This window comes from Ranitomeya imitator, chromosome 3, assembly GCF_032444005.1.
Source record: "Ranitomeya imitator isolate aRanImi1 chromosome 3, aRanImi1.pri, whole genome shotgun sequence".
NCBI classification, from domain to species: domain Eukaryota; kingdom Metazoa; phylum Chordata; class Amphibia; order Anura; family Dendrobatidae; genus Ranitomeya; species Ranitomeya imitator.
In genome coordinates this window covers 708,935,533-708,963,068 of record NC_091284.1, presented here as the reverse complement: position 1 = coordinate 708,963,068, position 27,536 = coordinate 708,935,533, and the positions used below count along the sequence as shown (strand labels likewise).

The 27,536-nt window shown below is 44.3% G+C and overlaps 1 protein-coding gene across 1 annotated transcript in view; it reads right to left on the bottom strand.

The window, feature by feature from the left end:
• Positions 1-2,276: 2,276 nt before the first annotated feature.
• LOC138670892 (thiol S-methyltransferase TMT1A-like) overlaps positions 2,277-27,536 on the bottom strand; it is a 126,409-nt gene continuing 101,149 nt past the window's right edge. The window contains exon 2 of the mRNA XM_069758646.1: positions 2,277-2,535. Within this exon, the coding sequence (XP_069614747.1) occupies positions 2,296-2,535 (240 nt within the window). The 3' untranslated portion in view covers positions 2,277-2,295. The remainder of the gene's footprint in view (positions 2,536-27,536) is intronic.

The following is a 27,536-nucleotide window of genomic DNA, read 5'->3' as shown; positions in this document are numbered from 1 at the left end:
GAACTTCAGGACTGGACACAAGACTAATAGAGGTGCTGAACCTGTCAATCTGGAAAGGCCAGTTAATTAGAACAGCTACTGTCAAAAGTAGAGAAACAAGTCAGGAGCAGCTATTGTTTTGTAGCAGGAGAAGAATGAGAGAACCGACCAAGGACTGGACTCGCCCCTTCCTCAAGGCACCATGCATGGACATTTTGTAAGAGAAGTAGTTCTGTGTGACGGAAAGGAGCCTGACTAAACGTTATGAATCATTATGATCAATCTCTGACACGATCACTGTATATTGCTGCGTGCTTGAAAATGGTTACATCACGTAACGGGGCAAGATGCTTGTTAATGGAAGCCATGATTGAAATCCCTTAAAGATTCCGAAGAACTCATGTTTACTTTGCCCTGCCTCCCTACAGTGAACGGCGGACATAACAACAAGATACACTGCAATGCTGTAAGATGGGAAACTGTAAATGGTCCTTTAAAAGATTAATAGCTGCTAAGTGGATGACATGGAAGACAAGTGAGAAAAAAATTGTCCCACTCTCCTGGATGAGAATGCGACCAATTTTTTTGTACTTTCATGTGACCCCAGCCTTTGAGTCTTTCTGGCATACCCGGAGCAATTACATTCACCGCTCACAGCACTGAGAGAGGCAGCTGTAAAGGTACCTTCACACAAAACGATATCGCTAGCGATCCGTGACGTTGCAGCGTCCTGGCTAGCGATATCGTTCAGTTTAACACGCAGCAGCGATCAGAATCCTGCTGTGATATCGTTGGTCGGGGCTAGAAGGCCAGAACTTTATTTGGTCGCTGGCTCTCCCACTGACATCGCTGAATCGGCGTGTGTGACACCGATTCAGCGATGTCTTCGCTGGTAACCAGGGTAAACATCGGGTTACTAAGCGCAGGGCCGCGCTTAGTAACCCGATGTTTACCCTGGTTATCAGCGTAAAAGTTAAAAAAAACAAACACTACATACTTACCTTCGCTGTCTGTCCCCGGCGCTCTGCTTCTCTGCACTGACTGTGAGCGCCGGCCAGCCAGCCGGAAAGCACAGCAGTGACGTCACCGCTCTGCTTTCCGGCCTCTGTGCTCACAGCCAGTACAGAGAAGCACAGCGCCGGGGACAGACAGCGGAAGGTAAGTATGAAGCGTTTGTTTTTTTTTACTTTTAGGATGGTAACCAGGGTAAACATCCGGTTACTAAGCGCGGCCCTGCGCTTAGTAACCCGATGTTTACCCTGGTTACCGGGGACCTCGGGATCGTTGGTCGCTGGAGAGCTGTCTGTGTGACAGCTCTCCAGCGACCAAACAGCGATGCTGCAGCGATCCGGATCGTTGTCTGGATCACTGCAGCGTCGTTTAGTGTGAAGGTACCTTAAACTTCGCTCCAGCACTGACTGACAGCTCACTCTGTACTGATGCACTGCAGAGCCGACTGTCAATCGGTGTCAATCAGTGCTGGGGTTGCATCGGTACGCCTGTATGAGCGAAAGCGGGTGGTTTCCGGGAGAAATAGAATAGATTTTTTCCTTCTTTCTGTAGAGCGGCGAGGCACCTTTATAACACTATTAATCTGCAGCTTAACCCCATGTCTGCAAGGTAATAGTGTTATCAGACCTCACAGGTCCCGTTTAACATACAGCATTTCTTTTCTGTTTTAGATTTGTTTTAATCTGTTTAGTGGAGTTTTTGTTATGAGGCCAAAAAGGAAATGATGTTGTCTAAAGAGACATATTAAACAAAATACATACACTGTTTCCATTTTGGTTTCTTTCTCTTTCTTTTTGTGATTGTGTGAAATATGATGCATTCTGAAGTATTAGAAACAATCAGACATAATTTTTACTACTTCACTATCCAAAATTTTATTAAACCTCAGAAGATAGAAAAGATTACAATAAGTAGTGAAAAATAGTAAGACATAATTTTTACTACTTCACTATCCCATATTTTATTATACCAAAGTAGATAGAAAAGATTACAATAGTAGTGAAAAATAGGAGCTAAAAGAAAAGTACAAACAAACATTACTAACTAATATAGCAAATGTACAGCTTACAATAATCAATAGAAAAATACTGTAATCTTCCTTTTCTTACGTATCTAACTCATCAAGTGATGTCAATTTTATGTTTATAGTGTTTTACAAACAGAACATAATAAATTATGCCAACTATATCTAAAAGCACACAAGACATACATTGAATAACACAAATTTATTTGTAACAACAATGTCAATGGGAAAATGTTGTAAATGAATAAAAGCGTAACCAAAGTGACGTTATAAATATATGTTTATTTCACAGCATATCCAACAATATGAGGCTTAGCAAGAGTCATAGATATGGGGGCAATTATGTGACGCAGGTTTAACTCTGAGAATTTAGCATTCTCCAGGTCTTTCCATGTGGTCTTTCTTATGCTACATCCATCAAACATCAATTTCCAGGACGGATTCAGCGCTTTCTGAAAAAAACTAATCCAGCTGGATTCATCTATGTCGGCCACGTGCTCAATGAAGTAAAAAGCTCCACCCTACAATAAAGGAAAATATGAAAACATTTATTATAGGCCTTTATGGCATTAAATCCAAAACCTAATATAGCTGTCTGGTGACAATTATGATAATGTATGGTAATAGTCTGTATTTTCATCCTACATTCAATGGTTATGACGACTAGTTAACTGTTGAGGTTTGAAAAGGTTATAAATACTTTAAAAAAATAAAGATTTTACCTGCAAGCTATGATTATAATTTTACTTATCTCCACCTATCCTAAAGACCCATTAAAGATGAGATGATAAACAAGGAATGAGAGTTTCTAGGATGCCCATCTAAACAGGCCGGCGATCGACACCTGAACAAGCAAAATTAGGATTTAGTCCTACCGGTAATTGTATTTCCCAGAGTCCATCATAACAGCACATCAGGAGTTAGTCCTAATCATCCTCTAGGGACAGGAAACTGTTGTGACCTGGTGGTAAGGACAATAATGGACCTGGTGGTTAAGAGCACACGGAATGACCTGATAGTTACAAATAATATAGGACGAGCTCTGAGACGTGGGAACTCTGCTGACCGCAATCCCTAATCCTATCACACACACTAGAAATAGCCGTGGATTGCTCCTAACGCTCCCTATGCAACTCGACACAGCCTAAGGAACTAGCTAGCCCTGAAGATAGAAAAATAAGCCTACCTTGCCTCAGAGAAATTCCCCAAAGGAAAAGGCAGCCCCCCACATATAATGACTGTGAGTAAAGATGAAAATGCAAACACAGAGATGAAATAGATTTAGCAAAGTGAGGCCCGACTTACTGAACAGACTGAGGATAGGAAAGGTAACTTTGCGGTCAGCACAAAAAACTACAAAAAGACCACGCAGAGGGCGCAAAAGACCCTCCGCACCGACTCACGGTGCGGAGGCGCTCCCTCTGCGTCCCAGAGCTTCCAGCAAGCAAGACAAAAATCAAAATAGCAAGCTGGACAGAAGAATAGCAAACTAAAGAAAAACAAGCAGGAACTTAGCTTCTGCTGGGAAGACAGGTCACAAGAACGATCCAGGAGTGAACTAGACCAATACTGGAACATTAACAGGTGGCATGGAGCAGTGATCTAAGTGGAGTTAAATAGAGCAGCCAGCTAACGAATTAACCTCGTCACCTGTGGAAGGAACCTCAGAAGCAGCAGCTTCACTCACAACCAACAGAGGCAGCCCATGGACAGAACCAGCCGAAGTACCATTCATGACCACAGGAGGGAGCTTGACAACAGAATTCACAACAGTACCCCCCTTTGAGGAGGGGTCACCGAACCCTCACCAGAGCCCCCAGGCTGACCAGGACGAGCCAAATGAAAGGCACGAACCAGATCGGCAGCATGAACATCGGAGGCAAAGACCCAGGAATTATCTTCCTGACCATAACCATATTCCAGGTGCCTTCTGGGAAAAGCAAGGAGTCTCCCTAAGCTAGAAGATCGTTGGGTACAGCCGGGACCAGCTGCTTGGAAAGCATCACCAAACCAGGGATTCAAACTTGAGGAGGCTAATTTGCATATTCCAGGTGCCTTCTGGGAAAAGCAAGGAGTCTCCCTAAGCTAGAAGATCGTTGGGTACAGCCGGGACCAGCTGCTTGGAAAGCATCACCAAACCAGGGATTCAAGCTTGAGGAGGCTAATTTGCATATACCAGGTGCCTTCTGGGAAAAGCAAGGAGTCTCCCTAAGCTAGAAGATCGTTGGGTACAGCCGGGACCAGCTGCTTGGAAAGCATCACCAAACCAGGGATTCAAACTTGAGGAGGCTAATTTGCATATTCCAGGTGCCTTCTGGGAAAAGCAAGGAGTCTCCCTAAGCTAGAAGATCGTTGGGTACAGCCGGGACCAGCTGCTTGGAAAGCATCACCAAACCAGGGATTCAAACTTGAGGAGGCTAATTTGCATATTCCAGGTGCCTTCTGGGAAAAGCAAGGAGTCTCCCTAAGCTAGAAGATCGTTGGGTACAGCCGGGACCAGCTGCTTGGAAAGCATCACCAAACCAGGGATTCAAACTTGAGGAGGCTAATTTGCATATTCCAGGTGCCTTCTGGGAAAAGCAAGGAGTCTCCCTAAGCTAGAAGATCGTTGGGTACAGCCGGGACCAGCTGCTTGGAAAGCATCACCAAACCAGGGATTCAAACTTGAGGAGGCTAATTTGCATATTCCAGGTGCCTTCTGGGAAAAGCAAGGAGTCTCCCTAAGCTAGAAGATCGTTGGGTACAGCCGGGACCAGCTGCTTGGAAAGCATCACCAAACCAGGGATTCAAGCTTGAGGAGGCTAATTTGCATATACCAGGTGCCTTCTGGGAAAAGCAAGGAGTCTCCCTAAGCTAGAAGATCGTTGGGTACAGCCGGGACCAGCTGCTTGGAAAGCATCACCAAACCAGGGATTCAAACTTGAGGAGGCTAATTTGCATATTCCAGGTGCCTTCTGGGAAAAGCAAGGAGTCTCCCTAAGCTAGAAGATCGTTGGGTACAGCCGGGACCAGCTGCTTGGAAAGCATCACCAAACCAGGGATTCAAGCTTGAGGAAGCTAATCTGCATATACCAGGTGCCTTCTGGGAAAAGCAAGGAGTCTCCCTAAGCTAGAAGATCGTTGGGTACAGCCGGGACCAGCTGCTTGGAAAGCATCACCAAACCAGGGATTCAAACTTGAGGATGCTAATTTGCATATTCCAGGTGCCTTCTGGGAAAAGCAAGGAGTCTCCCTAAGCTAGAAGATCGTTGGGTACAGCCGGGACCAGCTGCTTGGAAAGCATCACCAAACCACGGATTCAAGCTTGAGGAGGCTAATTTGCATATACCAGGTGCCTTCTGGGAAAAGCAAGGAGTCTCCCTAAGCTAGAATATCGTTGGGTACAGCCGGGACCAGCTGCTTGGAAAGCATCACCAAACTAGGGATTCAAGCTTCAGGAGGCTAATTTGCATATTCCAGGTGCCTTCTGGGAAAAGCAAGGAGTCTCCCTAAGCTAGAAGATCGTTGGGTACAGCCGGGACCAGCTGCTTGGAAAGCATCACCAAACCAGGGATTCAAGCTTGAGGAGGCTAATTTGCATATACCAGGTGCCTTCTGGGAAAAGCAAGGAGTCTCCCTAAGCTAGAAGATCGTTGGGTACAGCCGGGACCAGCTGCTTGGAAAGCATGACCAAACCAGGGATTCAAACTTGAGGAGGCTAATTTGCATATTCCAGGTGCCTTCTGGGAAAAGCAAGGAGTCTCCCTAAGCTAGAAGATCGTTGGGTACAGCCGGGACCAGCTGCTTGGAAAGCATCACCAAACCAGGGATTCAAACTTGAGGAGGCTAATTTGCATATTCCAGGTGCCTTCTGGGAAAAGCAAGGAGTCTCCCTAAGCTAGAAGATCGTTGGGTACAGCCGGGACCAGCTGCTTGGAAAGCATCACCAAACCAGGGATTCAAGCTTGAGGAGGCTAATTTGCATATACCAGGTGCCTTCTGGGAAAAGCAAGGAGTCTCCCTAAGCTAGAAGATCGTTGGGTACAGCCTGGAATTTTTGCCTGTAGGACATTTTTGCAAGAGAGCTTGGCTGAGTAGATTACACAAGAAGGAAAGCACACAGCAAGTCACCAGGATCTAGGAGCAACATGGCAGATGTGACAACCTACATGGTCAGCTGCAGCATGTGCTACATGTTCACAGATCGACCAGAAGAAGAATCAAATTTCACCTGTCAGAAGTGTAGTCTAGTGGCCCTTTTAGAAGAAAAGGTGCGGGGTCTGGAAGAAAGAATAGCAACTTTGAAACTCATCAAAGAGAATGAAGACTTTCTAGACAGAACAGAAGCATCTCTACTGGTCACAGAAGGTGAAAAAAGTGTCAGAGAACCACCAAAAGCAGATGAGTGGAAGCATGTGACCAAAAGAAGCAAGAAGACCATGGAGAAATTACCAACCACACAACTGAAGAACCGATATCAAATCTTTGTAGAGGATGAAGATGGCACACCTAAGGATGAAGCAATACCAGCAAGCAAAAAAGAAAAGGGCACACAGCAACATGTGACAGCAAAAAGTACAGCCAAGAAGCAACGAAGAGTGGTGGTGGTGGGAGACTCACTACTGAGAGGCACAGAAGCAGCCATCTGCAGACCGGACATAACTGCAAGAGAAGTATGCTGCCTTCCAGGTGCGATGATCAAGGATGTGACCGATAGGATACCAAAGCTCTTCAGCTCCAAGGACGTCCACCCATTTCTTCTGATACATGTTGGCACCAATGACACGGCAAGGAAGGACCTACCGACAATCTGCAAGGACTTTGAAGAGTTGGGGAAGAAAGTAAAGGAACTGGATGCACAGGTAGTTTTTTCTTCTATCCTTCCAGTAGACGGACATGGCACCAGGAGATGGAACAGGATCCTTGATGCGAACAACTGGCTAAGACGATGGTGCAGACAACAAGGATTCGGATTCCTGGACCATGGTGTGAATTACTTGTACGATGGACTCCTCGCCAGAGACGGACTACACCTCAACAAACCTGGGAAGCACACATTCGCCAGAAGACTCGCTACACTCATCAGGAGGGAGTTAAACTAGAAGAAGAGGGGACGGGAAGAAAAACATTAGACTTGAACAAAGAAGACCCAGGAAAACATACTCAGATGGGAGGTAAGAACATTTCTAAAACAATCCACAGCGAGGAGATTGGAACAAAACAAAATCCTCTAAACTGCATGCTCGCAAACGCCAGAAGCCTGACAAACAAGATGGAAGAACTAGAAGCAGAAATATCTACAGGTAACTTTGACATACTGGGAATAACCGAGACATGGTTAGATGAAAGCTATGACTGGGCAGTTAACTTACAGGGTTACAGTCTGTTTAGAAAGGATCGTAAAAATCGGAGAGGAGGAGGGGTTTGTCTCTATGTAAAGTCTTGTCTAAAGTCCACTTCAAGGGAGGATATTAGCGAAGGGAATGAGGATGTCGAGTCCATATGGGTCGAAATTCATGGAGGGAAAAATGGTAACAAAATTCTCATTGGGGTCTGTTACAAACCCCCAAATATAACAGAAACCATGGAAAGTCTACTTCTAAAGCAGATAGATGAAGCTGCAACCCATAATGAGGTCCTGGTTATGGGGGACTTTAACTACCCAGATATTAACTGGGAAACAGAAACCTGTGAAACCCATAAAGGCAACAGGTTTCTGCTAATAATCAAGAAAAATTATCTTTCACAATTGGTGCAGAATCCAACCAGAGGAGCAGCACTTTTAGACCTAATACTATCTAATAGACCTGACAGAATAACAAATCTGCAGGTGGTTGGGCATCTAGGAAATAGCGACCACAATATTGTACAGTTTCACCTGTCTTTCACTAGGGGGACTTGTCAGGGAGCCACAAAAACACTGAACTTTAGGAAGGCAATGTTTGACCAGCTTAGAGATGCCCTTAATCTGGTAGACTGGGACAATATCCTCAGAAATAAGAATACAGATAATAAATGGGAAATGTTTAAGAACATCCTAAATAGGCACTGTAAGCGGTTTATACCTTGTGGGAATAAAAGGACTAGAAATAGGAAAAACCCAATGTGGCTAAACAAAGAAGTAAGACAGGCAATTAACAGTAAAAAGAAAGCATTTGCACTACTAAAGCAGGATGGCACCACTGAAGCTCTAAAAAACTATAGGGAGAAAAATACTTTATCTAAAAAACTAATTAAAGCTGCCAAAAAGGAAACAGAGAAGCACATTGCTAAGGAGAGTAAAACTAATCCCAAACTGTTCTTCAACTATATCAATAGTAAAAGAATAAAAACTGAAAATGTAGGCCCCTTAAAAAATAGTGAGGAAAGAATGGTTGTAGATGACGAGGAAAAAGCTAACATATTAAACACCTTCTTCTCCACGGTATTCACGGTGGAAAATGAAATGCTAGGTGAAATCCCAAGAAACAATGAAAACCCTATATTAAGGGTCACCAATCTAACCCAAGAAGAGGTGCGGAACCAGCTAAATAAGATTAAAATAGATAAATCTCCGGGTCCGGATGGCATACACCCACGAGTACTAAGAGAACTAAGTAATGTAATAGATAAACCATTATTTCTTATTTTTAGGGACTCTATAGCGACAGGGTCTGTTCCGAAGGACTGGCGCATAGCAAATGTGGTGCCAATATTTAAAAAGGGCTCTAAAAGTCAACCTGGAAATTATAGGCCAGTAAGTCTAACCTCTATTGTTGGTAAAATATTTGAAGGGTTTCTGAGGGATGTTATTCTGGATTATCTCAATGAGAATAACTGTTTAACTCCATATCAGCATGGGTTTATGAGAATTTGCTCCTGTCAAACCAATCTAATCAGTTTTTATGAAGAGGTAAGCTATAGGCTGGACCACGGTGAGTCATTGGACGTGGTATATCTCGATTTTTCCAAAGCGTTTGATACCGTGCCGCACAAGAGGTTGGTACACAAAATGAGAATGCTTGGTCTGGGGGAAAATGTGTGTAAATGGGTTAGTAACTGGCTTAGTGATAGAAAGCAGAGGGTGGTTATAAATGGTATAGTCTCTAACTGGGTCGCTGTCACCAGTGGGGTACCGCAGGGGTCAGTATTGGGACCTGTTCTCTTCAACATATTCATTAATGATCTGGTAGAAGGTTTACACAGTAAAATATCGATATTTGCAGATGATACAAAACTATGTAAAGCAGTTAATACAAGAGAAGATAGTATTCTGCTACAGATGGATCTGGATAAGTTGGAAACTTGGGCTGAAAGGTGGCAGATGAGGTTTAACAATGATAAATGTAAGGTTATACACATGGGAAGAAGGAATCAATATCACCATTACACACTGAATGGGAAACCACTGGGTAAATCTGACAGGGAGAAGGACTTGGGGATCCTAGTTAATGATAAACTTACCTGGAGCAGCCAGTGCCAGGCAGCAGCTGCCAAGGCAAACAGGATCATGGGGTGCATTAAAAGAGGTCTGGATACACATGATGAGAGCATTATACTGCCTCTGTACAAATCCCTAGTTAGACCGCACATGGAGTACTGTGTCCAGTTTTGGGCACCGGTGCTCAGGAAGGATATAATGGAACTAGAGAGAGTACAAAGGAGGGCAACAAAATTAATAAAGGGGATGGGAGGGCTACAATACCCAGATAGATTAGCGAAATTACGATTATTTAGTCTAGATAAAAGACGACTGAGGGGCGATCTAATAACCATGTATAAGTATATAAGGGGACGATACAAATATCTCACTGAGGATCTGTTTATACCAAGGAAGGTGACGGGCACAAGGGGGCATTCTTTGCGTCTGGAGGAGAGAAGGTTTTTCCACCAACATAGAAGAGGATTCTTTACTGTTAGGGCAGTGAGAATCTGGAATTGCTTGCCTGAGGAGGTGGTGATGGCGAACTCAGTCGAGGGGTTCAAGAGAGGCCTGGATGTCTTCCTGGAGCAGAACAATATTGTATCATACAATTATTAGGTTCTGTAGAAGGACGTAGATCTGGGGATTTATTATGATGGAATATAGGCTGAAATGGATGGACAAATGTCTTTTTTCGGCCTTACTAACTATGTTACTATGTTACTATGTAACCCTTCCACTTGACCAGGTACTGGAGTTTCCGTCTCGAAATACGAGAATCCAAAATCTTCACCACATACTCCAACTCCCCCTCAACCAACACTGGGGCAGGAGGATCAACGGATGGAACCACAGGCGACACGTATCTCCGCAACAACGACCTATGGAATACATTATGGATTACAAAAGAAGTTGGAGGGGTCAAACGAAATGACACAGGATTGAAAACCTCAGAAATCTTATACGGACCAATGAAACGAGGCTTAAACTTAGGAGAGGAAACCTTCATAGGAACATAACGAGACGACAACCAAAGCAAATCCCCAACACGAAGTCGGGGACCCACACAGCGCCGGTTAGCGAAACGTTGAGCCTTCTCCTGGGACAATGTTAAATTGTCCACCACATGAGTCCAAATCTGCAGCAACCTATCCACCACAGTATCCACACCAGGACAGTCCGAAGACTCAACCTGCCCTGAAGAGAAACGAGAATGGAAACCAGAATTGCAGAAAAACGGCGAAACCAAAGTAGCCGAGCTGGCCCGATTATTAACCCCTTTACCCCCAAGGGTGGTTTGCACGTTAATGACCAGGCCAATTTTTACAATTCTGACCACTGTCCCTTTATGAGGTTATAACTCCGAAACGCTTCAACGGATCCTGGTGATTCTGACATTGTTTTCTCGTGACATATTGTACTTCATGATAGTGGTAAAATTTCTTTGATAGTACCTGCGTTTATTTGTGAAAAAAACGGAAATTTGGCGAAAATTTTGAAAATTTCGCAATTTTCAAACTTTGAATTTTTATGCAATTAAATCACAGAGATATGTCACACAAAATACTTAATAAGTAACATTTCCCACATGTCTCCTTTACATCAGCATAATTTTGGAACCAATTTTTTTTTTTGTTAGGGAGTTATAAGGGTTAAAAGTTGACCAGCAATTTCTCATTTTTACAACACCATTTTTTTTTAGGGACCACGTCTCATTTGAAGTCATTTTGAGGGGTCTATATGATAGAAAATGCCCAAGTGTGACACCATTCTAAAAACTGCACCCCTCAAGGTGCTCAAAACCACATTCAAGAAGTTTATTAACCCTTCAGGTGTTTAATAGGAATTTTTGGAATGTTTAAATAAAAATGAACATTTAACTTTTCTACACAAAAAATTTACTTCAGCTCCAATTTGTTTTATTTTACCAAGGGTAACAGGAGAAATTGGACCCAAAAAGTTGTTGTCCAATTTGTCCTGAGTACGCTGATACCCCATATGTGGCAGTAAACCACTGTTTGGGCGCATGGGAGAGCTCGGAAGGGAAGGAGCGCTATTTGACTTTTCAATGCAAAATTGACAGGAATTGAGATGGGACGCCATGTTGCGTTTGGAGAGCCACTGATGTGCCTAAACATTGAAACCCCCCACAAGTGACACCATTGTGGAAAGTAGACCCCCTAAGGAACTTATCTAGAGGTGTGGTGAGCACTTTGACCCACCAAGTGCTTCACAGAAGTTTATAATGCAGAACCGTAAAAATAAAAAATCATATTTTTTCACAAAAATAATATTTTTGCCCCCAATTTTTTATTTTTTCAAGGGTAAGAGAAGAAATTGGACCTCAAATGTTGTTGTCCAATTTGTCCCGAGTACGCTGATACCCCATATGTGGCAGTAAACCACTGTTTGGGCGCATGGGAGAGCTCGGAAGGGAAGGAGCGCCGTTTGACTTTTCAATGCAAAATTGACAGGAATTGAGATGGGACGCCATGTTGCGTTTGGAGAGCCACTGATGTGCCTAAACATTGAAACCCCCCACAAGTGACACCATTTTGGAAAGTAGACCCCCTAAGGAACTTATCTGGATGTGTGGTGAGCACTTTGACCCACCAAGGGCTTCACAGAAGTTTATAATGCAGAGCCATAAAAATAAAACAAAATTTTTTTCCCACAAAAATTATTTTTTAGCCCCCAGTTTTGTATTTTCCCTAGGGTAACAGGAGAAATTGGACCCCAAAAGTTGTTGTCCAATTTGTCCTGAGTACGCTGATACCCCATATGTGGGGGGGAACCACCGTTTGGGCGCATGGGAGGGTTCGGAAGGGAAGGAGCGCCATTTGGAATGCAGACTTAGATGGAATGGTCTGCAGGCGTCACATTGCGTTTGCAGAGCCCCTAATGTACCTAAACAGTAGAAACCCCCCACAAGTGACACCATTTTGGAAAGTAGACCCCCTAAGGAACTCATCTTGATGTGTTGTGAGAGCTTTGAACCCCCAAGTATTTCACTACAGTTTATAACGCAGAGCCATGCAAATAAAAAATATTTTTGTTTTCCCACAAAAATTATATTTTAGCCCCCAGTTTTGTATTTTTCCAAGGTTAGCAGGAGAAATTGGACCCTAAATGTTGTTGTCCAATTTGTCCTGAGTACGCTGATACCCGATATGTGGGGGGGAACCACCGTTTGGGCGCATGGGAGGGCTCGGAAGGGAAGGAGCATCATTTGGAATGCAGACTTAGATGGAATGGTCTGCAGGCGTCACATTGCGTTTGCAGAGCCCCTAATGTACCTAAACAGTAGAAACCCCCCACAAGTGACACCATTTTGGAAAGTAGACCCCCTAAGGAACTCATCTTGATGTGTTGTGAGAGCTTTGAACCCCCAAGTATTTCACTACAGTTTATAACGCAGAGCCATGCAAATAAAAAATATTTTTTTTTCCACAAAAATTATATTTTAGCCCCCAGTTTTGTATTTTTCCAAGGTTAGCAGGAGAAATTGGACCCTAAATGTTGTTGTCCAATTTGTCCTGAGTACGCTGATACCCGATATGTGGGGGGGAACCACCGTTTGGGCGCATGGGAGGGCTCGGAAGGGAAGGAGCATCATTTGGAATGCAGACTTAGATGGATTGGTCTGCAGGCGTCACATTGCGTTTGCAGAGCCCCTAATGTACCTAAACAGTAGAAACCCCCCACAAGTGACCCCATATTGGAAACTAGACCCCTCAATGAACTTATCTAGATGTGTTGTGAGAACTTTGAACCCCCAAGTGTTTCACTACAGTTTATAACGCAGAGCCGTGAAAATAAAAAATCTTTTTGTTTTCCCACAAAAATTATTTTTTAGCCCCCAGTTTTGTATTTTCCCAAGGGTAACAGGAGAAATTGGTCCACAAAAGTTGTTGTCCAATTTGTCCTGAGTACGCTGATACCCCATATGTTGGGGTAAACCCCTGTTTGGGCACACAGGAGAGCTCGGAAGGGAAGGAGCACTGTTTTACTTTTTCAACGCAGAATTGGCTGGAATTGAGATCGGACGCCATGTCGTGTTTGGAGAGCCCCTGATGTGCCGAAACAGTGGAAACCCCCCAATTATAACTGAAACCCTAATCTAAACACACCCCTAACCCTAATTCCAACGGTAACCCTAACCACACTTCTAACCCTGACACACCACTAACCCTAATCCCAACCCTATTCCCAACTGTAAATGTAATCTAAACCCTAACCCTAACTTTAGCCCCAACCCTAACTGTAGCCCCAACCCTAATCCTAACCCTAGCCCTAGCCCTAACCCTAGCCCTAACCCTAACCCTAGCCCTAACCCTAGCCCTAACCCTAGCCCTAACCCTAGCCCTAGCCCTAACCCTAGCCCTAACCCTAGCCCTAACCCTAGCCCTAACCCTAGCCCTAACCCTAACCCTAACCCTAATCCTAGCCCTAACCCTAGCCCTAATGGGAAAATGGAAATAAATACATTTTTTTTTATTTTTCCCTAACTAAGGGGGTGATGAAGGGGGGTTTGATTTACTTTTATAGCGGGTTTTTTAGCGGATTTTTATGATTGGCAGCCGTCACACACTGAAAGACCCTTTTTATTGCAAAAAATATTTTTTGCAATACCACATTTTGAGAGCTATAATTTTTCCATATTTTGGTCCACAGAGTCATGTGAGGTCTTGTTTTTTGCGGGACGAGTTGACGTTTTTATTGAAAACATTTTTGGGCACGTGACATTTTTTTATCGCTTTTTATTCCGATTTTTGTGAGGAAGAATGACCAAAAGCCAGCTATTCATGAATTTCTATTGGGGGAGGCGTTTATACCGTTCCGCGTTTGGTAAAATTGATAAATCAGTTTTATTCTTCGGGTCAGTACGATTACAGCGATACCTCATTTATATCATTTTTTTATGGTTTGGTGCTTTTATACGATAAAAACTATTTTACAGAAAAAATAATTATTTTTGCATCGCTTTATTCTCAGGACTATAACTTTTTTATTTTTTTGCTGATGATGCTGTATGGCGGCTCTTTTTTTGCTGGACAATATGACGCTTTCAGCGGTACCATGGTTATTTATATCTGTCCTTTTGATCGCGTGCTATTCCACTTTTTGTTCGGCGGTATGATAATAAAGCGTTGTTTTTTGCCTCGTTTTTTTTTTTTTTTTCTTACGGTGTTTACTGAAGGGGTTAACTAGTGGGACAGTTTTATAGGTCGGGTCGTTACGGACGCGGCGATACTAAATATGTGTACTTTTATTGTTTTGTTTTTTTTATTTAGATGAAGAAATGTATTTATGGGAATAATATTTTTTTTTTTTTTCATTATTTTGGAATATTTTTTTTTATTTTTTTTACACATTTGGAAATTTTTTTTTTTACTTTTTTACTTTGTCCCAGGGGGGGACATCACAGATCAGTGATCTGACAGTTTGCACAGCACTCTGTCAGATCACTGATCTGATAGGAGTGCAGGCTGCTTCACAGTGCCTGCTCTGAGCAGGCTTCTGTGAAGACACCTCCCTCCCTGCAGGACCCGGATCCGCGGCCATCTTGGATCCGGGGCTCGAGCAGGGAGGGAGGTGAGGAGACCCTCGCAGCAACGCGATCACATCGCGTTGCTGCGGGGGGCTCAGGGAAGCCCGCAGGGAGCCCCCTCCCTGCGCGGTGCTTCCCTGCACCGCCGGCACATCGCGATCATCTTTGATTGCGGTGTGCCAGGGGTTAATGTGCCGGGGGCGGTCCGTGACCGCTCCTGGCACATAGTGCCGGATGTCAGCTGCGATAAGCAGCTGACACCCGGCCGCGATCGGCGGCGCTCCCCCCGTGAGCGCTGCCGATCGCTATGACGTACTATCCCGTCCAGGGTCAGATAAGCCCAGGGCACCTCGACGGGATAGTACGTCTAAGGTCACAGAGGGGTTAAGGGCGAACTCAGCCAAAGGCAAAAAGGACACCCAATCATCCTGATCAGCAGAAACAAAGCATCTCAGATATGTTTCCAAAGTATGATTAGTTCGTTCGGTTTGGCCATTTGTCTGAGGATGGAAAGCCGAGGAAAAAGACAAATCAATGCCCATCCTAGCACAAAAGGCTCGCCAAAACTTCGAAACAAACTGGGAACCTCTGTCCGAAACGATGTTCTCCGGAATGCCATGTAAACGAACCACATGCTGAAAAAACAATGGCACCAAATCAGAGGAGGAAGGCAATTTAGACAAGGGTACCAAATGGACCATCTTAGAGAAGCGATCACAAACCACCCAAATGACCGACATCTTTTGAGAGACAGGGAGATCCGAAATAAAATCCATAGAGATATGCGCCCAGGGCCTCTTCGGGACCGGCAAGGGCAAAAGCAACCCACTGGCACGAGAACAGCAGGGCTTAGCCCGAGCACAAGTCCCACAGGACTGCACAAAAGAACGCACATCCCGCGACAAAGACGGCCACCAAAAGGATCTAGCCACCAAATCTCTGGTACCAAAGATTCCAGGATGACCAGCCAACACCGAACAATGAACCTCAGAGATAACTCTACTAGTCCATTTATCAGGGACAAACAGTTTCTCCGCTGGGCAACGGTCAGGTCTATCAGCCTGAAATTTTTGCAGCACCCGCCGCAAATCAGGGGAGATGGCAGACAAAATGACCCCCTCTTTGAGAATACCCGCCGGCTCAGGAACACCCGGAGAGTCGGGCACAAAACTCCTTGACAGGGCATCAGCCTTCACAATCTTAGAGCCTGGAAGGTACGAAACCACAAAATCAAAGCGGGAGAAAAATAGCGACCAACGAGCCTGTCTAGGATTCAACCGTTTGGCAGCCTCGAGATAAGTCAAATTCTTGTGATCCGTCAAGACCACCACGCGATGCTTGGCTCCTTCAAGCCAATGACGCCACTCCTCGAATGCCCACTTCATGGCCAACAACTCTCGATTTCCAACATCATAATTGCGCTCAGCAGGCGAAAACTTCCTAGAAAAGAAGGCACATGGTTTCATCACCGAGCCATCAGAACTTCTTTGCGACAAAACAGCCCCTGCTCCAATCTCAGAAGCATCAACCTCGACCTGAAACAGGAGCGAAACATCTGGCTGGCACAACACAGGGGCAGAAGAAAAACGACGCTTTAACTCCTGAAAAGCTTGCACAGCCGCAGAAGACCAATTGACCACATCAGCACCCTTCTTGGTCAAATCAGTCAACGGTTTAGCAACACTAGAAAAATTACTGATGAAGCGACGATAAAAATTAGCAAAGCCCAGGAACTTTTGCAGACTCTTCACAGATGTCGGCTGAGTCCAATCATAAATGGCCTGGACTTTAACAGGGTCCATCTCGATAGTAGAAGGGGAAAAAATGAAACCCAAAAATGAAACCTTCTGAGCTCCAAAGAGACACTTTGACCCCTTCACAAACAAAGAATTCGCACGAAGGACCTGGAACACCATTCTGACCTGCTTCACGTGAGACTTCCAATCATCCGAAAAGACCAAAATATCATCCAAATATACAATCAGGAATTTATCCAGGTACTCTCGGAAGATGTCATGCATAAAGGACTGAAATACTGATGGAGCATTGGAAAGCCCGAATGGCATAACCAGGTACTCAAAATGGCCCTCGGGCGTATTAAATGCTGTTTTCCATTCATCGCCCTGTTTAATACGCACAAGATTATACGCACCGCGAAGATCTATCTTGGTGAACCAACAAGCCCCCTTAATCCGAGCAAACAAATCAGACAGCAACAGCAAAGGATACTGAAATTTGACTGTGATCTTATTAAGAAGGCGGTAATCAATACAAGGTCTCAAAGAACCATCCTTCTTGGCCACAAAAAAGAACCCTGCTCCCAATGGTGACGACGACGGGCGAATATGACCCTCCTCCAAGGATTCCTTTGCATAACTCCGCATAGCGGCGTGCTCTGGCACAGATAAATTGAACAGTCGGCCCTTAGGAAACTTACTACCAGGAATCAAATTGATAGCACAATCGCAATCCCTATGAGGAGGTAGGGCACTGAATTTTGGCTCATCAAATACATCCCGGTAATCCGACAAAAACTCCGGGACTTCAGAAGGGGTGGATGACGAAATAGACAAAAATGGAACATCACCATGTACCCCCTGACAACCCCAGCTGGACACAGACATTGATTTCCAATCCAATACTGGATTATGGACCTGTAGCCATGGCAACCCCAAAACGACCACATCATGCAGATTATGCAACACCAAAAAGCAAATATCCTCCTGATGTGCAGGAGCCATGCACATGGTCAATTGGGTCCAGTACTGAGGCTTATTCTTGGCCAAAGGCGTAGCATCAATTCCTCTCAATGGAATAGGATACTGCAAGGGCTCCAAGAAAAAACCACAGAGCCTAGCAAACTCCAAGTCCATCAAATTCAGGGCAGCGCCTGAATCCACAAATGCCATAACAGAATAGGATGACAAAGAGCAAATCAGAGTAACGGACAAAAGAAATTTCGACTGTACCATACCAATGGTGGCAGACCTAGCGAAACGCTTAGTGCGCTTAGGACAATCGGAGATAGCATGAGTGGAATCACCACAGTAAAAACACAGCCCATTCCGACGTCTGTGTTCTTGCCGTTCAGCTCTGGTCAAAGTCCTATCACATTGCATAGGCTCAGGTCTATGCTCAGATAATACCGCCAAATGGTACACAGCTTTACGCTCACGCAAGCGTCGATCGATCTGAATGGCCAAAGACATAGACTCATTCAGACCAGCAGGCATGAGAAATCCCACCATGACATCCTTAAGGGCTTCAGAGAGACCCTTTCTGAAAATTGCTGCCAGGGCACATTCATTCCACTGAGTGAGTACAGACCACTTCCTAAACTTCTGACAATATATCTCTACCTCATCCTGACCCTGACACAGAGCCAGCAAGATTTTCTCTGCCTGATCCACTGAATCTGGTTCATCATAAAGCAATCCGAGCGCCAGAAAAAACGCATCAACATCACGCAATGCCGGATCTCCTGGCGCAAGGGAAAATGCCCAGTCTTGAGGGTCGCCACGTAACAAAGAAATAATGATTTTCACTTGTTGAACAGGGTCACCTGAGGAGCGAGGTTTCAAAGCAAGAAACAATTTACAATTATTTTTGAAATTCAGAAACTTAGATCTATCCCCAAAAAACAAATCAGGAATTGGAATCCTAGGCTCTAACATCGGATTCTGAACCACAAAATCTTGAATGTTTTGTACCCTTGCAGTGAGATTATTCATACAAGAGGACAGACCTTGAATGTTCATATCTACACCTGTATCCTGAACCACCCAGAGGTAAAGGGGAAAAGAGAGACAAAACACACTGCAAAAAAAAAAAAATGGTCTCAGAACTTCTCTTATCCCTCTATTGAGATGCATTAATACTTTGGGCCACCTGTACTGTTTTGACCTGGTGGTAAGGACAATAATGGACCTGGTGGTTAAGAGCACACGGAATGACCTGATAGTTACAAATAATATAGGACGAGCTCTGAGATGTGGGAACTCTGCTGACCGCAATCCCTAATTCTATCACACACACTAGAAATAGCTGTGGATTGCTCCTAACGCTCCCTATGCAACTCGACACAGCCTAAGGAACTAGCTAGCCCTGAAGATAGAAAAATAAGCCTACCTTGCCTCAGAGAAATTCCCCAAAGGAAAAGGCAGCCCCCCACATATAATGACTGTGAGTAAAGATGAAAATACAAACCTAGAGATGAAATAGATTTAGCAAAGTGAGGCCCGACTTACTGAACAGACTGAGGATAGGAAAGGTAACTTTGCGGTCAGCACAAAAAACTACAAAAAGACCACGCAGAGGGCGCAAAAGACCCTCCGCACCGACTCACGGTGCGGAGGCGCTCCCTCTGCGTCCCAGAGCTTCCAGCAAGCAAGACAAAAATCAAAATAGCAAGCTGGACAGAAGAATAGCAAACTAAAGAAAAACAAGCAGGAACTTAGCTTCTGCTGGGAAGACAGGTCACAAGAACGATCCAGGAGTGAACTAGACCAATACTGGAACATTGACAGGTGGCATGGAGCAATGATCTAAGTGGAGTTAAATAGAGCAGCCAGCTAACGAATTAACCTCGTCACCTGTGGAAGGAACCTCAGAAGCAGCAGCTTCACTCACAACCAACAGAGGCAGCCCATGGACAGAACCAGCCGAAGTACCATTCATGACCACAGGAGGGAGCTTGACAACAGAATTCACAACAGGAAACACTCAAATGGTAACTTAAAAGCCTTCCCCCCTCCACCTCACCCTCAGTGTCTTTACCAATCACCACACCAGGATGGATGCAACTCTATTTTATTGAATTCTTACACAAAAATAATAACTTCACATAGGTTCTAAGAATAAGAAATCATGGGAAGGAATATAATGCTACTGTCATGATGGACTCCTGGAAATACAGTTACTGATAGGACTAATTCCTAATTTCCCAGGATGTTCCTCATGACAGATTGTCAGCAGAAATACCAAATCAATGGCATCTCAGGGTGGGACTACTGCCTGAAGGACTTTTCATCTGTAAGTTAGCTGTTGACCTGATATTATATCTAGCTTTTTTGGAAGTGCATTTGAACAGCAAGGTTGATTGCTGTTGAGGGGAACTAGAAAAAAAAAAATCTATAAATCTTCAGCAGAGCGAGTGTGAGCGAGCTGAGTGTGTCCTGAGCGTAAGTGTGGACGGCGGTAAGTGTGACTTGTGATTCAGTGAAGAGGTATTTGGAAAGCCTTTAACAAATACCTGTGTGAATTGGTGTGAGTTGCTGAATTGGGGGTAGGTATATTCATAAGGGTTAACTTAGGGTGGGGGCTCATAGTCAAGGGTTTATAAGGGGCAGCTGTTTGGGGCTCAAGTCCTTTTTGGAAGTGCATTTGAACAGCAAGGTTGATTGCTGTTGAGGGGAACTAGAAAAAAAAAAATCTATAAATCTTCAGCAGAGCGAGTGTGAGCGAGCTGAGTGTGTCCTGAGCGTAAGTGTGGACGGCGGTAAGTGTGACTTGTGATTCAGTGAAGAGGTATTTGGAAAGCCTTTAACAAATACCTGTGTGAATTGGTGTGAGTTGCTGAATTGGGGGTAGGTATATTCATAAGGGTTAACTTAGGGTGGGGGCTCATAGTCAAGGGTTTATAAGGGGCAGCTGTTTGGGGCTCAAGTCCTTTTTGGAAGTGCATTTGAACAGCAAGGTTGATTGCTGTTGAGGGGAACTAGAAAAAAAAAATCTATAAATCTTCAGCAGAGCGAGTGTGAGCGAGCTGAGTGTGTCCTGAGCGTAAGTGTGGACGGCGGTAAGTGTGACTTGTGATTCAGTGAAGAGGTATTTGGAAAGCCTTTAACAAATACCTGTGTGAATTGGTGTGAGTTGCTGAATTGGGGGTAGGTATATTCATAAGGGTTAACTTAGGGTGGGGGCTCATAGTCAAGGGTTTATAAGGGGCAGCTGTTTGGGGCTCAAGTCCTTTTTGGAAGTGCATTTGAACAGCAAGGTTGATTGCTGTTGAGGGGAACTAGAAAAAAAAAATCTATAAATCTTCAGCAGAGCGAGTGTGAGCGAGCTGAGTGTGTCCTGAGCGTAAGTGTGGACGGCGGTAAGTGTGACTTGTGATTCAGTGAAGAGGTATTTGGAAAGCCTTTAACAAATACCTGTGTGAATTGGTGTGAGTTGCTGAATTGGGGGTAGGTATATTCATAAGGGTTAACTTAGGGTGGGGGCTCATAGTCAAGGGTTTATAAGGGGCAGCTGTTTGGGGCTCAAGTCCTTTTTGGAAGTGCATTTGAACAGCAAGGTTGATTGCTGTTGAGGGGAACTAGAAAAAAAAAATCTATAAATCTTCAGCAGAGCGAGTGTGAGCGAGCTGAGTGTGTCCTGAGCGTAAGTGTGGACGGCGGTAAGTGTGACTTGTGATTCAGTGAAGAGGTATTTGGAAAGCCTTTAACAAATACCTGTGTGAATTGGTGTGAGTTGCTGAATTGGGGGTAGGTATATTCATAAGGGTTAACTTAGGGTGGGGGCTCATAGTCAAGGGTTTATAAGGGGCAGCTGTTTGGGGCTCAAGTCCTTTTTGGAAGTGCATTTGAACAGCAAGGTTGATTGCTGTTGAGGGGAACTAGAAAAAAAAAATCTATAAATCTTCAGCAGAGCGAGTGTGAGCGAGCTGAGTGTGTCCTGAGCGTAAGTGTGGACGGCGGTAAGTGTGACTTGTGATTCAGTGAAGAGGTATTTGGAAAGCCTTTAACAAATACCTGTGTGAATTGGTGTGAGTTGCTGAATTGGGGGTAGGTATATTCATAAGGGTTAACTTAGGGTGGGGGCTCATAGTCAAGGGTTTATAAGGGGCAGCTGTTTGGGGCTCAAGTCCTTTTTGGAAGTGCATTTGAACAGCAAGGTTGATTGCTGTTGAGGGGAACTAGAAAAAAAAAATCTATAAATCTTCAGCAGAGCGAGTGTGAGCGAGCTGAGTGTGTCCTGAGCGTAAGTGTGGACGGCGGTAAGTGTGACTTGTGATTCAGTGACTTTGGGTTCAGGGAGTTTCCAGGGGAGGAATTGCTGTCTGATTTTTATTAATACTTTGTATTTATTTTTTTTTTTTTTTTAATTGAACTGTTCTGTCTGGTGCAATCCCCATTAGGAAATGTGCTCCACGATTGTTAATGCCATCCAGTGCACATCTTGCCACATGTATGCAGTCCTTGAGCAGCCGATCGAGGGTGCATACTGCTGTGCGAGATGTGAGCACGTTGTGCATTTGGAAACCCAGATTCTGACTCTAAATGTGCAGCTGGCAACACTGAGATCCATAGACAATATGGAGAGGAGTCTTCTGCTCACGGAGCAGACGCTCAATGGGACAGATGAGGGGGGTGATGGTGGGATGGAGCTGCAGGACAATGAAGTAGCAAGCTGGGTGACAGTTAGGAAGCGGGGTAGAGGGAAGAGTGCCAGGGAGGCTAGTCCTGATCTGGAACACCCCAATAAGTTTGCTAAGTTGGCAGATGAGGGGGGTGCCAGTACAGGGGTAGCACTGCTGCAGCCAGGCATGTCCTCTGAAAGCCGGAGGAGTGACTGCTCCAGTAAGGAGGGAAATAGGAGAGCAGGGCAGGCCAGACAGGTGCTGGTAGTGGGGGACTCAATTATTAGGGGAACAGATAGGGCAATCTGTCACAAAGACAGGGATCGTCGAACGGTGTGCTGCCTACCTGGCGCTCGAGTCCGACACATCGCTGATCGGGTGGACAGATTATTGGGAGGGGCTGGTGAGGACCCAGCGGTCATGGTGCACATTGGCACTAATGACAAAGTTAGAGGTAGGTGGAAGGTCCTTAAAGATGATTTCAGGGAATTAGGCTGCAAGCTGAAAGCAAGGACCTCCAACGTGGTATTTTCCGAAATACTGCCGGTACCACGTGCCACGCCAGAGAGGCAACGGGAGATTAGGGAGGTTAATAAGTGGCTCAAGAATTGGTGTAGGAAAGAGGGGTTTGGGTTCCTGCAGAACTGGGCCGACTTCTCAGTTGGCTACAGGCTCTACGCTAGGGACGGGCTGCACCTCAATGGGGAGGGTGCAGCTGTGCTGGGGGAGAGAATGGCTAGAAGGTTGGAGGAGTGTTTAAACTAGGAATTGGGGGGGAGGGTATTCATTTTATAGGAGGGGAAGATAGTGCAGACAGAGACCTGGGCACAAATAAGGAAGTTGGGGGTGGCGGTGGCATGGGGGTTGGGGTCAGAACAGTTAATAATTTAAGAAATAGAAGAACAGAGAGGAACATAAAGTGCATGTATACTAATGCCAGAAGCCTCGCCAACAAAATGGACGAATTAGAACTAATGTTGTTGGAGCATAATTATGACATGGTGGGGATATCTGAAACGTGGCTGGATGAGAGCCATGACTGGGCTGTTAACTTGCAGGGCTACAGCCTGTTCAGAAATGACCGTACAGATAAGCGAGGGGGAGGGGTGTGTCTATATGTAAAATCATTCTTAAAACCCATCTGCGCGATAATATAGGTGAATTTAATGAAAATGTAGAATCCCTGTGGGTGGAGATAAGGGGAGGGGGAAAAAATAATAAATTACTGATAGGGGTTTGTTATAAATCTCCAAAAATAATGGAAGCAATGGAGAATATCCTCGTAAAGCAAATAGATGAAGCTGCGACTCAAGGAGAAGTCATTATTATGGGGGACTTCAACTACCCTGAAATAGATTGGGGAATAGAAACCTGCAGTTCCAGCAAAGGTAATCAGTTTTTGACAATTATGAGAGACAATTACCTTTCACAACTGGTTCAGGACCCAACAAGAAGGGGGGCACTGCTAGACCTAATATTAACCAACAGGCCAGACCGCATATCAAATATAAGGGTTGGGGGTCACTTGGGAAATAGCGATCACAAAATAATAAGTTTTCAAGTATCCTTTAAAAAGATGTGTAGTAGAGGGGTTACAAGGACACTAAACTTCAGGAGGGCAAATTTCCAACGGATGAGAGAGGATCTTGGTGCAATTAACTGGGACGATATCCTGAGACACAAAAATACACAAAGAAAATGGGAGACGTTTATTAGCATCCTGGATAGGACCTGTGCACAGTATATACCGTATGGGAATAAACATACTAGAAATAGGAGGAAACCAATATGGCTAAATAGAGCTGTAAGGGGCGCAATAAGTGACAAAAAGAAAGCATTTAGAGAATTAAAGGAAGTAGGTAGTGAGGAGGCATTAAATAAATACAGAAAATTAAATAAATTCTGTAAAAAGCAAATCAAGGCAGCAAAGATTGAGACAGAGAGACTCATTGCCAGAGAGAGTAAAAATAATCCTAAAATATTCTTTAACTACATAAATAGTAAGAAACTAAAAAATGATAGTGTTGGCCCCCTTAAAAATAGTCTGGGTGAGATGGTGGATGAGGATGAGGAAAAAGCCAATATGCTAAATGACTTTTTTTCATCAGTATTTACACAAGAAAATCCCATGGCAGACAAAATGTCTAGTGATAAAAATTCCCAATTAAATGTCACCTGCTTAACCCAGCAGGAAGTGCGGCGGCGTCTAAAAATCACTAAAATTGACAAATCTCCGGGCCCGGATGGGATACATCCTCGAGTACTGCAGGAATTAAGTACAGTCATTGATAGACCATTATTTTTAATCTTTAAAGACTCCATAATAACAGGGTCTGTGCCACAGGACTTGCGTATAGCAAATGTGGTGCCAATATTCAAAAAGGGGACAAAAACTGAACTCGGAAATTATAGGCCAGTAAGCTTAACCTCTACTGTGGGTAAAATACTGGAGGGCATTCTAAGGGATGCTATACTGGAGTATCTGAAGAGGAATAACCTCATGACCCAGTATCAGCACGGGTTTACTAGGGACCGTTCATGTCAGACTAATTTGATCAGTTTCTATGAAGAGGTAAGTTCCAGATTGGACCAAGGGAACCCAGTGGATGTAGTGTATATGGACTTTTCAAAAGCTTTTGATACGGTGCCACACAAAAGGTTGATACATAAAATGAGAATAATGGGGATAGGGGAAAATATGTGCAAGTGGGTTGAGAGCTGGCTCAGGGATAGGAAACAAAGGGTGGTTATTAATGGAGCACACTCGGACTGGGTAGCGGTTAGCAGTGGGGTACCACAGGGGTCAGTATTGGGCCCTCTTCTTTTTAACATATTTATTAATGACCTTGTAGGGGGCATTCAGAGTAGAATTTCAATATTTGCAGATGACACTAAACTCTGCAGGGTAATCAATACAGAGGAGGACAATTTTATATTACAGGATGATTTATGTAAACTAGAAGCTTGGGCTGATAAATGGCAAATGAGCTTTAATGGGGATAAATGTAAGGTCATGCACTTGGGTAGAAGTAATAAGATGTATAATTATGTGCTTAATTCTAAAACTCTGGGCAAAACCGTCAATGAAAAAGACCTGGGTGTATGGGTGGATGACAAACTTAAATTCAGTGGCCAGTGTCAGGCAGCTGCTACAAAGGCAAATAAAATAATGGGATGCATTAAAAGAGGAATAGATGCTCATGAGGAGAACATAATTTTACCTCTATACAAGTCACTAGTTCGACCACACTTAGAATACTGTGCACAGTTCTGGTCTCCGGTGTTTAAGAAAGACATAGCTGAACTGGAGCGGGTGCAGAGAAGAGCGACCAAGGTTATTAGAGGACTGGGGGGTCTGCAATACCAAGATAGGTTATTACACTTGGGGCTATTTAGTTTGGAAAAACGAAGACTAAGGGGTGATCTTATTTTAATGTATAAATATATGAGGGGACAGTACAAAGACCTTTCTGATGATCTTTTTAATCATAGACCTGAAACAGGGACAAGGGGGCATCCTCTGCGGTTGGAGGAAAAAAGGTTTAAGCATAATAACAGACGCGGATTCTTTACTGTAAGAGCAGTGAGACTATGGAACTCTCTGCCGTATGATGTTGTAATGAGTGATTCATTACTTAAATTTAAGAGGGGACTGGATACCTTTCTGGAAAAGTATAATGTTACAGGGTATATACACTAGATTCCTTGATAGGGCGTTGATCCAGGGAACTAGTCTGATTGCCGTATGTGGAGTCGGGAAGGAATTTTTTTCCCCAATGTGGAGCTTACTCTTTGCACATGGTTTTTTTTTGCCTTCCTCTGGATCAACATGTTAGGTTAGGCTATGGGTTGAACTAGATGGACATATAGTCTTCCTTCAACCTTAATAACTATGTAACTATGTAACTATGTAACTATGTGTCTACAAAATGTTATGTTAGACCAGGTTGTGGCCCTGGAAATTTGGTCTATGGAAGCTCCTGCTCTCTCAACCCAGGATGCTGAAATTGCTCTTGTAGAGTGTGCCTTAATGTTAATTGGGGTTTCTTTCTTTTCGGATTCATAAACCTGAGAAATGGTTGAAGTAATCCATCTGGCTAGGGTTGCCTTTGAGGCTTTCTTGCCTTTATTCTTCCCTGCATGCTGTACAAACAGGTTTGAGTCTGTTCTCCAAGCATTTGTAGCTTCCACGTAATGCACTACTGATCTTATGTCCAGTGTATGGAAAAGTCTTTCCTTGTCATTACTTGGATGTTGACAAGGATAGCAGGACAATTTCCTGGTTTAAGTTTGCCTTTGATACTACTTTTGCCCAGAAAGAAGAGTGAAGCCTAAAGCTTTAGTCACACTAAATGACTTACCAACGATCATGACCAGCGATACGACCTGGCCGTGATCGTTGGTAAGTCGTTGTGTGGTCGCTGGGGAGCTGTCACACAGACAGCTCTCTCCAGCGACCAACGATCAGGGGAACGACTTCGGCATCGTTGAAACTGTCTTCAACGATGCCGAAGTCCCCCTGCAGCACTCGGGTAACCAGGGTAAACATCGGGTTACTAAGTGCAGGGCCGCGCTTAGTAACCCGATATTTACCCTGATTACCATTGTAACAGTAAAAAAAAAAAAAACACTACATACTCACATTCTGATGTCTGTCACGTCCCCCGCCGGCGTCCACAGGGTTAAAACTGCTTTCGGCAAGAGCGCTGCTAATGCACGCGCTGCTGCCGAGAGCTTCCCTGCACTGACTGTGTCAGCGCCGGTAGTAACAGCATGTGCTCTGCTTTACGGCCGCTGCTGACACAGTCAGTGCAGGGAAGCTCTTGGCCGGAGCGCGTGCATTAGCAGCGCTCTTGCCGAAAGCAGTTTTAACCCTGTGGACGCCGAGGGACATGACAGACATCAAAATGTGAGTATGTAGTGTTTTTTTTTCTTTAACTTTTACAACGGTAACCAGGGTAAATATCAGGTTACTAAGTGCGGCCCTGCGCTTAGTAACACGATATTTACCCTGGTTACAAGTGAACACATCGCTGGATCGGCGTCACACACGCCGATCCAGCGATGACAGCGGGTGATCAGCGACCAAAAAATGGTCCTGATCATTCCCCAACGACCAACGATCTCCCAGCAGGGGCCTGATCGTTGGTTGCTGTCACACATAATGAGATCGTTAGCGGGATCGTTGCTACATCACCAAAAGCGTGACATTGCAACGATATCGTTATGT